This window comes from Monodelphis domestica, chromosome 8, assembly GCF_027887165.1.
Source record: "Monodelphis domestica isolate mMonDom1 chromosome 8, mMonDom1.pri, whole genome shotgun sequence".
NCBI lineage: Eukaryota > Metazoa > Chordata > Mammalia > Didelphimorphia > Didelphidae > Monodelphis > Monodelphis domestica.
Genome location: NC_077234.1, coordinates 98,681,909 through 98,695,124, shown reverse-complemented (window position 1 = coordinate 98,695,124; position 13,216 = coordinate 98,681,909). Strand labels below are relative to the sequence as shown.

General features: G+C 31.9%; 1 protein-coding gene across 7 annotated transcripts in view; it reads left to right on the top strand.

The window, feature by feature from the left end:
* Positions 1–13,216, top strand: part of NAA16 (N-alpha-acetyltransferase 16, NatA auxiliary subunit) — a 98,473-nt gene that overhangs the window by 38,669 nt on the left and 46,588 nt on the right. For 5 of the 7 annotated variants that reach the window (XR_008913940.1, XM_001368643.5, XM_007501519.2 and 2 more), the window contains 2 exons: positions 327–422; positions 7,810–7,916. Coding sequence is in view for 6 of the 7 variants with exons in the window: in XM_001368643.5 (XP_001368680.3) it covers positions 327–422; positions 7,810–7,916 (203 nt within the window). In the remaining variant the exon portion in view is untranslated. Of the gene's footprint in view, positions 1–326; positions 423–6,960; positions 7,790–7,809; positions 7,917–13,216 lie in introns of those variants that run through there. The other 2 variants (XM_016425022.2, XM_016425023.2) reach the window with 2 other exon arrangements.

The window sequence follows — 13,216 nt, the reverse complement described above, 5'->3', positions numbered from 1 at the left end:
CAGGCCTAGAGACGGGAGGTCCTAGGTTCAAATCTGGCCTCAGACACTTCCCAGCTGTGTGACCCTGGGCAAGTCACTTGACCCTCATTGCCCAGCCCTTACCACTCTTCTGCCTTGGAACCAATACACAGTATTGACTCCAAGATGGAAGGTAAGGGTTTAAAATAAAAATAAATAAATAAATAAATGAAAGTTAGTCTTGCCATAATTTTGAAAGTTTAATATAGTTTTATTTGTAATTTAGAAATTTAAAGCTATTATTTGTCATATAATATGTGTATATATTTTGTCTTCTATATCTTATATGTGGTGTTTATTTATAATAGGCACTTTAGAAGAGAGGCTTCACATATATGAAGAAATAAGTAGGCGGCATCCCAGAGCAGTTTCACCCAGAAGATTACCTTTAAACTTTGTTCCAGGTAAGCTCCAGATATCTTTTAGATCATTATTGTCATTTTTCCAAATTGGTGTAATTTAAAGAGTTTAGATTTGTTTTCCCTACTGGGAAGAGCCAGGATGGAAATATTTTTGTGCCATATGTAAAGTTTGGAAATTGCATTTTCCTTGCCCCTATCAAAGGAAGAATTAATTTTACATTGTAAAATAGTGCATTTTAATTTAGCGGCTTAACAATGGATTTTCATGCCACAAAGAGTGGAATTTTATGGCATTAAATATCTCTATAAAAAGTAATGTGCAAATACCTTTGTTATATTTTAGGTAGTTGCTTACTATCTACTGTGTTAAGAAAAGGAGAGCTAAGTGTCTCAGTGGATAGAGTGCCAGGCCTGGAGTCAGGAAGACTCATATTCTGAGTTCAAATCAGCTCTGTGACCCTGGGCAAAGCATTTAACCCTCTTTGCCTCAGTTTTCTCACCAGGAGAGTGAGCTGGAGAAAGAAATGTCAAACCACTTCTCTATCTTTGTGAAGAAAATCCCAAATATGATTTTGAAGAGTCAGAAATGAATGAAAATGATTGAACAACAACAAATTATGTTAAGATTTTTTTCTAGACTTCAAGATAGCTCCATAATTTTTTCTTATTTTTAAGTTAGTCAGAACTTAAGTTAGTCAGAAAGCATTTTATTTAGGTACTTATGTGCTAGGCACTATGCTAAACTTTGGGGGGGGTTATAAAGAAAGACAAAAACATGCTCCCTGACCTTCTAGTGGGGTAATCAAATTCTTTTGGAAAATTTCAGTAAGATTATTCTATTTTTGTAGCAAGTTGTTAGACATTTTGCTTTAGAATTACAGAAATTTTATTGGTATTCTTAAGATTGAGATTAAAAAAACTCTTATTTACTTCTTTATGTTTAAATCTATTGTCTATCTGTATTTGAACTGAGAAAACTTCCTATTTAAGAAGGAAACATTAACTATCTCTTTATTCTTGAATTTGAGATTTTTGCATCATTTTATTTTCTCTGAATGTCAGAACTTATAAAGATACCATAATTGCATGTTATGTTCTATGTCTTACAAGCCACCAAGAGCTTGTATTCCTCTCTAGGGATTGGTTATGATAGGAAGAAAATTGGCAGAAACCTCCTTTGTCATTCATTTTATTAGTTAAATTTGGTGGCATTGTGGTTATTAAATAGTTGCCATTTCCTTAGATAATAATTTGCCCCCAAAATTAAATTAATCACTTAGGATTTTTCCATAAGGTTATATTTCTTAAAAGAAACCTTTTTTACTTTTTTGGCATTGGCATGGCTTTCCTTCACTTTGTAAATGTAAATTTATTGTTTTCAATTTTTCTACTAGGTTAAAAAAATAAAATTTTAACATAACATAACTAGGATTTTCTTGGTTTAGATAGTGGATATAAATTTCTTTTTTGGAAGCATCTGAGTTTTATTGCTGAATATTGTTTTTGTAGCTGATAGCTGGCAAACATTTGGCCTTTAAAATTTTCTTTAAATGACTCCTTGCCTCTCTTTTTCCCCCTTTGAGTATTTCTTGAATTCCCAATTCTGTTCTATATTATTGTCAGGATATCTTAACATAGAGCTCTTAGCTTAGAGCTTTCCAAATGTGTTAAAGTACCTTTTCTTTTAGCAAAGAAACACATTCTAATTAGGCTTAGGACCACTTTTAATCTTCTAGATTCCTTGTTGAAATTTGAAGTTCCTAATTGGAATAGCCTAGGATAGGATCATTCTTCTATTTGGTATAACTATCTAACAACCTTACCTTATTTTTAAATTTTATTTTAAAAAATATTTTATTTTCCCAATATATGTCATAACAATTTTCAACATACATCTTCCCAAGTTAGAAGATCCAAATTGTCTCCCTCCCTCATTTCCCTTTGCCCTTCCAGATGGTAAGCAGTTTGATCTGGGCTATACATGTATTATAATGCAGAACTTACTTCTATATTGGTCATTGTTGTAAGAGAATGCTCATATAAAACCAAAACCCCCAAATAAGAATACAGATAAACTAAAGTGAAAAATAGTATGCTTTGATCTACATTTTGGCACAAACAGTTCTTTCTCTGGAGATGGATTAAATTTTTTGTCATGGATCCTTCAGTACTGTTCTGGATCATTGTATTGCTGAGGGTAATGAAGTCTTTCACAGTTGATCATTGTACAATATTACTATTACTATGTACAATGTTCTCCTGGTTCTGCTTATTTCACTCAGTTCATGGAGGTCTTTCCAGCTCTTTCTGAAATTATCCTGTTATCATTCCTTATACCACAATGGTATTCCATTCCCATCCAGCCATTCCCCAGTTAGTGGACATCCCCTCAATTTCTAATTCTTTGCCACTGCAAAAAGAGTTGGTATAAGTACCTTTGTGTTTTTATTTTGATCTCTTTGTAATTTGATGTAATTTTGATCCCTTTGGATAAAGACTTAGCAGTGGTGATACTGGATCAAAGGGTACACCCAGTTTTATAGCCCTTGGGGCAAAGCTCCAGATTGCCCTTTACAATGGCTGGATCAGTTCACAACTCCACCAGCAATATGTTAGTGTTCCAGTTTTACCACAAAGCCGCCAACATTCACCACTTTCCTTTACTGCCATATTGGCCAATTTGATAAGTGTGAGGTGGAACCTCAGAGTTGTTTTAATTTGCATTTCTCTAATCAAGAGGGATGTAGAACTTTTTTATATGATTATTGATGGCTTTGATGTCTTCTGGAAATTTCTTGTTCATATCCTTTGATCATTTGGCAGTTGGGGAATGACTTGTATTCATATAAATTTGATTTAGTTCTTTATATATTTGAGAAATGAGACCTTCATCAGAGAAATTTTTTATACATTTTTTCCCCCATTTTGTTGTTTCCCTTCTAATCTTGCTTATGTTGGTTTGTGACAAACCTACCTTAAGAGGAATGCTCATAGCAACCTTCCCATAACATGCAGTACACCCTGAAACTTTAACACGATTATAACTGACATCTTTATAGCACTTTAAGGTTGGCAGAGGCCTCGTGAGTCTGAAATGTCAGAATATAGAACAGCCTTTTACAGCGGAGGAAAGTGAAGTTCAGAGCAGTCCTGACTCCTGGCCCAGCATTTCAACTGCTATACTATGGTGCCTCTCGCCCTGTCTCTAATGAGGAGGAGGAGGAATTGGGAGGCGGGTCAGTTTTGAACTTCATCTTTAAGATTTCTTCATGGAAGGAACATTATTTTTTCTCCCTTACCTTCTGCCTTAATATCAGTTCTGAGTCAGAGGAGTGGCAAGGCCAGGCAGTTGAGCTTGAGTGACTTACCCAGGATCACCCAGGTAGGAAGTGTCTGAGGTCCCATTTGAACCCAGCTCCTCCTGACTACAGGCCTGGCACTCCTGAAGGAACATTAAAAGAAAGTCATTCTCTTTAAACAAAGAAAAAAACCATCAGATGTAAGAGAAGTCGTCCAGTGACTTGCCCCTTACAGACAGCTTGGCAGCGAGGCTCTGCTGTGTTTACAGATATTCTGGAATGTTTTTAGGAAAGAAGGGCAGTGTTTAGAGCACCAGATACATACCAGGCCTGTGATCCTGGGCAAGTCACCTTCCCTCTGGTTACCTCAGTTTTCTCATGTTTAAAATGGGGATAATAATAGCATTTGCCTTGTAGGGTGGTTGTGTGGGGATAATACAAGCATTTGTCTTGTAGGGAGGTTACAGTTATAAAGCACTTAGCACAATATCTGGCACCCAGGAAGCTCTATATAAGTGTTATCATCATCATCATTATTGCTATTATATTGCTTCTTTTATATTATAACTGTGTAAAGCAATGCGGTTTCTTTATGGTTTTCTCATTTTGCCAGCATAGAACTACCCATGGTTCTTTTTAATACATTTATTCCAAATTTCCTATATTCAGGGAAGGCATTATTAGACATTGGGCATTTCAGAGATAAAAACTTATTCTCAATGTTACATTCTACTGCTATATTAACATATGTACTTTGAGCACAAAATATTTTAAAAGTAATACAAAGTAATTTTGAGAGCTAATTACTAGGAGGGTGGGGGAGATCAGGAAAAAAAAACTTCTGTAGGAGAAGATTGTTGGTCTTGGAAAGAAGGTAAGGATTGATTAAACAGGTCAGAAGGAAATGCTTTCTGTTACAGGGGCTATTTGTACAAAGGCATGGAGTTAGGAAATGGAAGGTCGTGTATAGAAAACAGCTTGTTTGATGGGAACAATTTATGGGAACCAAAAAAGAGATCCAGCTCTCTTCTTAAAACCTCCAAAAGAGAAAGTGAATGAAAACAGAAATGCCTTATTTCACTGAATTTGATGAGAGAGGGCATGAAGAAAGACTTTTGAAGATCTTTCTTTCTCTAGGTATAAAGGACATATTGAAGAAATACCTAGCAAAATTCCTAGGAATCCTTTCCCGCCACATTTATATTATATGGTACAAATAATCTTGGGGAGGGGTTTTCAAAATAGAATTCTAAGTGAATCTTTATATTATTTTATAGGACAGAATTTAATATGGATAGAAATATTCCAATTTAAAAAAAAAAAAGTATTTTTCATCTTTCAGTAGTTATTTTAGAGACCTTAATTCCTCAGTGAAATTTCCCTATTTCTTGAGTTGGATGAATGAAATTAAGGTTACTTTGAATATGCAATATTCAACTGAACCATTGGTGCAAAATATCATGTTTTGTGAGACCTAAGGATTGCCAAAGAAGTATATAATGAATTCAGTGGACTTTATTCCTTAAATAAAACAATATAAAGATACCCAAGTATTAGGTGAAAAAAGACTTAAGGAGATTGTTTATCTTTTTAGAAAGTTATTCCTACTGGCATGCTTATAAGTATCAATTCTGTAGAAAGTAAAACCCTCTAAATAGCTGTTAAATGAAATATTGGACTCCTTAGCTGAGATTTATTCTCATTGTAAAGCGTGCTTTAAGAAGCTTATTCCTTAAATGAATATAGAAAACTTCTAAAGTATTGATGTGTGCAGACAGAAACAATTGGGGGGGGGGAGGATGATAATGAGGTTTACCTTATGTGGGAAAAGGGGAATGTTTTTAGATGATGGGATTGGGTAGTGGTGAGTACATCCTCTGACTAATTTTATAGTTTAAAAAAGGAGAGGTTATTTGATTCCTTTTTCTATTTTTACTATAGTTCATATCATCATGCTTCATTTCACACGATAGTGCCTATGTTTTCGTTAACTTATGTAAATCATTTTTCTAGGGGAAAACCCAAAGTGAACTTAACCAATTAGTGTACTCTGAAACTGCAATTTATGGCAATAATTCCTAGTATTTTTCATTTTAATTCTTCAAATCTCTGTAAGTCTCTTTATCATTATTACATTGAAAATTAGATTGTTTTACTCATATAAGGTGACAGAATATTTGTTTTTATTAAGACATGCCATTTATATAAAAATAAATATTAGACAATTCAAACAAAGAATTTCTAAAGGTTCCAAACTAATGTTGGAGAAAAGTCGTCTTTTGATATAGAATTTGATTAACCAGGATCTTTCCCCCTCCTGTTCCTCTCTTAATTTTGCATTTGAGCATTTAACTTCTTGATGGCAAAAAGTCAAGTAAGTAAAAAAAAGATATATAGAGAAAAGTATGATTTAAATGATTAGTAAATATGATAAAAATTTAGGTCAGAAGATGTTTAAAGCAACATTCTAATTTTCTTTCCTTCGTTATTGTGAATAATTGGAAGTTGATTTAGGAATTTTTAGCAAAATTTTATTGTTTTATGATTGAATGAAGAATGTTAAAAACAAAAAAGGAGGATTAAACCAGTAGAAGGGTGAATAACTTATTAACTAAGTGTAGGAAAGCATTAATGGAAAGCAGAACCTTTAAGAAACTTAATATCTATTTTCTTTTGTTTTGATTAGAAGAATATTGCCATTCATAATATCACTTATTGATTTGGCTACTACCCTGTATTGTTGTCTCTTGTTTTTGTGTCATATTGTTATTTAGTTTAAGGAGTCATTTAGTAGTAGGAGGTATTTGAGCATTATAGCTGCTTTGAGTTTTCAAGGAAGCAAAAGAATTTGTTTTTTTCACTCTAAAATTCAGAGTGAAATTTTATATAGTTAAACTATGTGCTTTCTGTTAGACCTATTTTGGATGTGAAAATTTATTCAAGTTTCTGTAACCTTTAACTTACTGTGCTAGGCCTTAGGGTACAATGTCAAAAATAAAACTCACTGCCCTCTAGGAACTTGCAGTTTACTGATAATGGGGAAGCATGACATGTGCATGAATACAAATAATTCAGGTTATTTTGAGAAGTGGAAGAGCATTAAATATTGGGGTAATCAGAGAAGGCTTTGTATTAACTAAAGAATAGTATTAGTTATATAAAATTGGTAAGAGATTAACATTTGATGAATTTTTAAAAATGCTTTTCTATTATGATATAGATATATTTTTTTCTTAATTCCTTTATCTCAAACCCCCAAACTAGCTACCTTTTCCTTTCAGTTATTTGTGAAGCAATGCATCTTTATCTTAAGATTAGAGGTCTTCTTCTCAGGTAATGTTACCATAGAATTTACCTCATTTTATAGATGTGGGTAATGAGTCCTAGAGAAGTGAAGGCATGATAAGAATGTTGTTGCAGCAGCTAATAAGTAGCAGAGTCAGAATTTGTCTCCTTTGCCCTTTGATGACAGATCCAAATGTCAATTCCACTGGACTGTATTTTTTCCTTAGAATTTCTTTATATAGCCTTAGGATTCTATGTTTAATTGATTTTTACAGTTAATGTTTTAAGTGAATTATGCATTCAAATTTTGGAGAGTAGCAATGAATTTATTTATTATTTATTTAATTTTTTATTTAATACAAAAGCAGACATTTGATAATTGTAGCTTTTCCTTCAGCTTTTGGAATATAATTTTGATTATAATTAATACTGAATTCTTTTCTTTTTGGATTTTCTTCAATGACATAGTACTTTCTCCTGCATTCTTATTGAGGTTTCTGAGTTATGGATCATAGGGTAGAGTTATATTTAGCATTGGATTGATAGAATGGGGTGTAGATGATTTATGAACTTTAAAAGAAAAAAATTATGTAGAGCTCGTTTTTTGAATTACTGCTTGGATAAGTTGATGTTTTGATGCAGGAAAAAAATTAAAGATAACTTATTGTTGATAAGTGAAACAATTCTTTGTCATTCTTTTTCATAGCAAGAGATAGAAATTATTCTGAATCTTTTTCTTTTTTCAGTTTTTAAGATTTTTATTTACATTCTTAAAATCTAAACAATTGATCATTTTAAGTTGTTCACAGTAATTGAAGTATAACAAAATACACTTTTGTTTCTAGGTGAAAAATTTAGAGAACTAATGGATAAGTTCCTGAGGGTTAACTTCAGTAAAGGCTGCCCACCCTTGTTTACCACTTTGAAATCTTTATATTACAATACAGAAAAGGTAAAATTTGGTATTTATTCAGTTTTGATATAGTCTTTATACTAACAATAAAAATTGTTATAGAAACTTTCCCTGTAACTTATACAAATTTGTAGTTTAATAATTTCCTCTTGTAATGTATTAGAATTAATCTCATTTTAATACTGTTAACACATGGAATAAAAATGTACACATGGATAATATATTTAAATAGCAAAGTAATTGTCAATTTAATATAAAGTAAAGGGACTTTTGGGATACTTAAGATTTAAACAGCTAAACCCTCTTGTATGTGTATACTAATTCTAGTGACTTTACAATTTGAGACATTTTAAATATGATCTTGATTAAAAGGTCTTAATTTACTCATTATTTTATAACACTTTCAGTTCCAGTTTATACTATATTTTTATTTGTAGTGTGTGCTACTGGAATTATAGTTGGAACATATGAGTGAATGAGTGAGTGTATATGTAAGGTAGCCACAATGCCAACCAAGTATTAACTTGAAAAGTGATAGGCCTTATCAGTGCTAACTTGCATTGGTAGAGGGACTTTTCTTACACCAATTAAAAGACAGATTCGGATAAAAAAAATTCTAGTAATAGGCTAAATTTATTGAAAATTAAGTTAGACTTTTAGCTTGATCTTTAATAGCATGGGTATATCAGACAGAAAGAGTTGACTTTCTGTGCATATGAAAAGATAAATTTCATTTAATTTTATATTAAATTTGCAGAAAACTTATGCTCACATTTCATTATTCTGCCTTCTATTTATTATTTTTCTCAAACTTGAATTCTTGCAGGCAGTTGAGTAGCTCAGTGGATTGAGAGCTAGGCCTAGAGACAGGAGATCCTGGGTTCAAATCGGGTCTCAGACACTTCCCAGCTATGTGACCGTGGGCAAGTCACTTAACCCCCTTTGCCTAGCCCTTACCACTCTTCTGCCTTGGTACCAAAACAGTATTGATACATAGTATTGGTTCCAAGGCAGAAGGTAAGGGTTTAAAAAACAAAACAAAACAAAAAACAAAACTTAAATTTTTCTGAAGTGACAGTCTTTTTGAAATCTGTTAGTTGATGAGGGCTAAGGTTATAATAGAACTGGCAAAGAACAGTTAGCTAAATTGTTTCATCTTTTAATATGGTATCCTTCCATCCTAAGTATTTATAAGTTTTTACTTAATAGTATTTTGGAATTAGACTTACTTTTAGATATAATTGATAAATGCAACTTACTGATTTCCACTTTTTAGATAATTTATCTTATCACAGGCAAACTAAATGAAAAAATTGTTTGGTCTTTAAAAATGAAGCCTCTTAATTGTGGTAGCATTTGAGTGCTTTAGATAATAATATAGTGTTCAATTGACCAATAAAAGTGGCATGTACTTACATAGTTTTTATTCCTTCTTTTAAAAACCATGGTTGTATCTTTAGTTTGATCCTAATATGAGAGCTACCCTTTTATTAAGTTCAGTGAATAATTGTTCTGCATATATTTTTGAATTTCTACCAATGTTTCTTTCTTTAGGCTATTACATATTTCATTAAAAGAATTCCATTCTTTTTGGAAAAACAAGAGGGATTAGAAATAATGTAGAGTAAAAAGTAAATTAAACAATTTATTGTCTACATTAATAAAATAACATATTACAAACTGAGAGTAAAATGATAATTCTAAACTTTACTTATTTCAGACCTTCATATGGAAATAGATTCTTATACTTTTTTGGTGTAGTAGCTAGAATATTGGCCTTGAAGTCAGGAAACTGGACCTAAAACTTACTTTGGAAGCTTCCTAATAATTATATGGTTTTAGGCAGGTCACTATTTTCTTCATTTATAAAATATAAGGATAATACTTCTTGGCATGACCCACTGCAGGACTGATGTGAGAAAAGAGCTTTGCATTCAATAAAGGAGTTATGTAAATGTGAGTTGTTAAACTCCACACACACATATGTAAACATGTATACACATATAGAACCTTCCTTACTTTTTTTTTTACTATAAGTGGGAAAAGAGGTTTTTTTATATAAAAAGGTTGGACTGGGTTATATTTAAAATAGGGTTGCCAGGAATTTATATTAATTCCAAAGAGATTTATTTACAATTTATTTACAAAATATAGAAAGTAAGAAAATCAGAGAGAGGTTAGGGTAAGATGTCTAGTTTAAGAACTAAGTAATTTACTACTGGCCCCTGGCTCAACTTGGGCAGGGAGAGTTAGTACTTAGGCCTCGGCAAAGCAGTGGATCTGGAGAAGTCTCTCTCAAGAGGTAAGTGTCTCATGAGGCTAGTTTTTTTCAGAAAATCCAGCAGTAAAGAGTCAGCTTTTCACTCACCACATGTCAGTAGAAAGGAAAAGATTTTAGAACAGCCTCACTAGGAATAGGGTCTCGGGTCCAGTCAACAGATTCTCCACCAGCCTCCACTCCAAAGAATGAAGAATTGCCAGTGGAACTCAACTCAGGAAGTTGTCACTCCCTTTTAAAGACACTTTCTTTTGCGTCACTTCCCATGCCTTCCCCTAATTCTACATTTACCAATCACAGTTGAAGTCCTTCTTTAGGACTAGGGGGAAGTGGTGATTAAATCTAAAAATGGGCAGATTTCCCCACTCAACTTTAAGTAGGATGTTTATACTTTTGGTGATTAAATCTAAAAATAGGCAGGGGTTACAATGTAATCTTCACAATCAGGGGAGAGTTAATTATTTTCATTTTCACAATCAGGGGAGAGTTAAATTTAATCTTCACATTACTAAAGATATACAGATCAGTAGTATATAAGCATATTACTTGAGAGAATTTTTTTTAGTAATATGTAAGGTACTATATATATGCATATATATGAGAAATTCATGTGAATTGTAGAAAATAAAGTATAAGGTGTGGAAACTTAGTGTGTTAGTGCATCAGAAATTTATAGTTATGGAAAGAGGAAAAAATTATTGAAAAATAAATTTGGAATAAAGTAAATTAAAGATTTAACAAAATTTTTCCTTCTAAGAAGGAAAACTGTTAATATTGATTGTATGTCTTTATATTATAATGAGTAATTGATTTTTTATTCATTATGGTATACTTAAAAAAGGCATTGATCCTAAAACCAATATTTGAAGGTAGAGATAGGAAAGATAATTCAGTGTTTCATCAAAGTCTGATAGTATAAATATAGAAATAAATTGTTTGAGAAAATGAGATTATTAATGATATTAAGCCTGAAATGAATATGGTTATACGTGTGTTTAAAAAATGTCTTAAGTCATTTTGGTGCATAAGGTATGAATAGGAAAGTAAGTTGATTTTGAAGCTCCAGTCATTCTTCTTTTACAGTATAAATCCAATAATATTTTTGATTAATGAGAAAGATTTAGATCCGTGTCAGATTTCAATATAAAATGATAGCAAAATTATGTATGTGTAGCTACATGTACTCTTGGGATGTGATAGAAAAAAAGAGTTTTTCTGTCATTATGTAAGGATCTTAAGATATTTGTCAGCTCTTAAAACATCTTAAGTTTTGAAAAAGGAAAGCCTTGAGATTTATGTCTCTTTTGATCTGATTCTAGAATAAAGTAGTAATTAATTCACAGTAATAGGACTAAGTAATAGAGGAGAAAATACAAAAGCACATTTTTTGGTCATATGAAATCAATTCAATAGATACTTCTTAAATGCCTACTATGTGACTAGCTAAAGGTGGCACAGTGGATAAGAGTGCCAGGCCTGGAGTCAGAAAGGTCTATTTTCTTGAGTTCAAATCTGGTCTCAGATACTCACTGTGTGACTCATGGCAAATCACCTTTGCCTCAGTTTCTTTATCTGTAAAATGAACTGGAGAAAGAAATGTCAAACCACTCCAGGATCTCTGCCAAGAAAAACCCAAATAAGGTCACAAAGAGTTGGACAAACTGAAATGATTGCACAACAACAACAAATATGCCAAGATGATACAAGGACAAAAAAAAATAGCCCTTGTCCTCAAATAGCTTATATGCTGGTGGGATGAATATACAGATAAGTAAAAGGAAGGTAATTTTTCAATCAAGAGAGTATTGTCAAGTAGGAATATCAGTAGAGGCTTCACATAGGAGGTTGCACTTGAATGAATCTTTTTTTAAACTTCTTTGGAAAAATATATATTAAGCTTCATGTATGATTATTAGAATTCTTAACATAATGGCATATGTTAAATTATTAAGGTATGATCTTAATGAATAAAAGAGAGAAAATATGTGATCCCATGTGTTCCGGCCACATAAATTTTAGAAACTGCTATAATGCTTAATGCTAATCATTACATAAAGGTAAATTTGAAAAACTATGTTTTATTCATTTGTGACTTAGATTTTTATAGCTGTTACTTGATTCAGAAAGGTGTAATAATAGTAAAATTGAGAACATTTAGTGACTTAAAACATGGTTATAGTGATAGTCCTATTAGCATATTAAAATAATGTTGAACTATACATAGTCCATTTAGAAAAAGGCGAGTCTACCTGTCATCAGTTATCTCATTCAGATTTAGAATTATTAACTTTCTATGTCCAAATCTGTCTTAGTGTTTTTTCCTTAATTTGTTTTTTTCTTTTAAACATTTTTAACTCTTTTTAAGAAAGTCTTCATTTTTAATCCTTTCATTGTAAAAACAATATAGATGTCTTCATACATTTTAGCCGTTTCAGCAGTTATTATTTATCATTTACTGAATATAACAGTAACATGAGGAAAAGCATAGTGTAGTGCAGAACTATCAAACTCAGCCAAATATGATATGAACCAGATTAGAATGTAACTGGGAAAGGTTGAACAAAATAAATAAAAATACAATTTAACATAAAAAATGTTTAAAAGAAGAAATAATATCAATTTATGTTTTTTTAAGTTTCTAATATAGATCCCCCAAAAGATCTATTTTAGCAACTATTTGAGTTCAGCATCTCTGTAGCGTAGTGTATAGAGAGCTGGACTCGCCTCATATATTGATTGTCTTTGTAAGCTCTGGCAAATTTCTCAAGCTCTCAGGGTCCTGATATGCTCTATAAGATTAAAAATTGCAAATGTTCTATACTGTGGATGTAGAGGGGATGTTCTCCTTGGGAATTCTTGGGACTGATGAAGACAGTGCAGAGCCAAACGTAATAAATTTTTTTTGTACCTTGTTTTAATTCCTTTTACTTGATTCGCACTGCTATTTGTATATAGATTGTAAATTACTTGTAAAAGTTTTTTTCTTGTGTCTTAAAAATATTCTTCAATTATTTATCTTTAATATTCTTTTCTTTTTAAATTTTGAATTCCAAATTCTTCA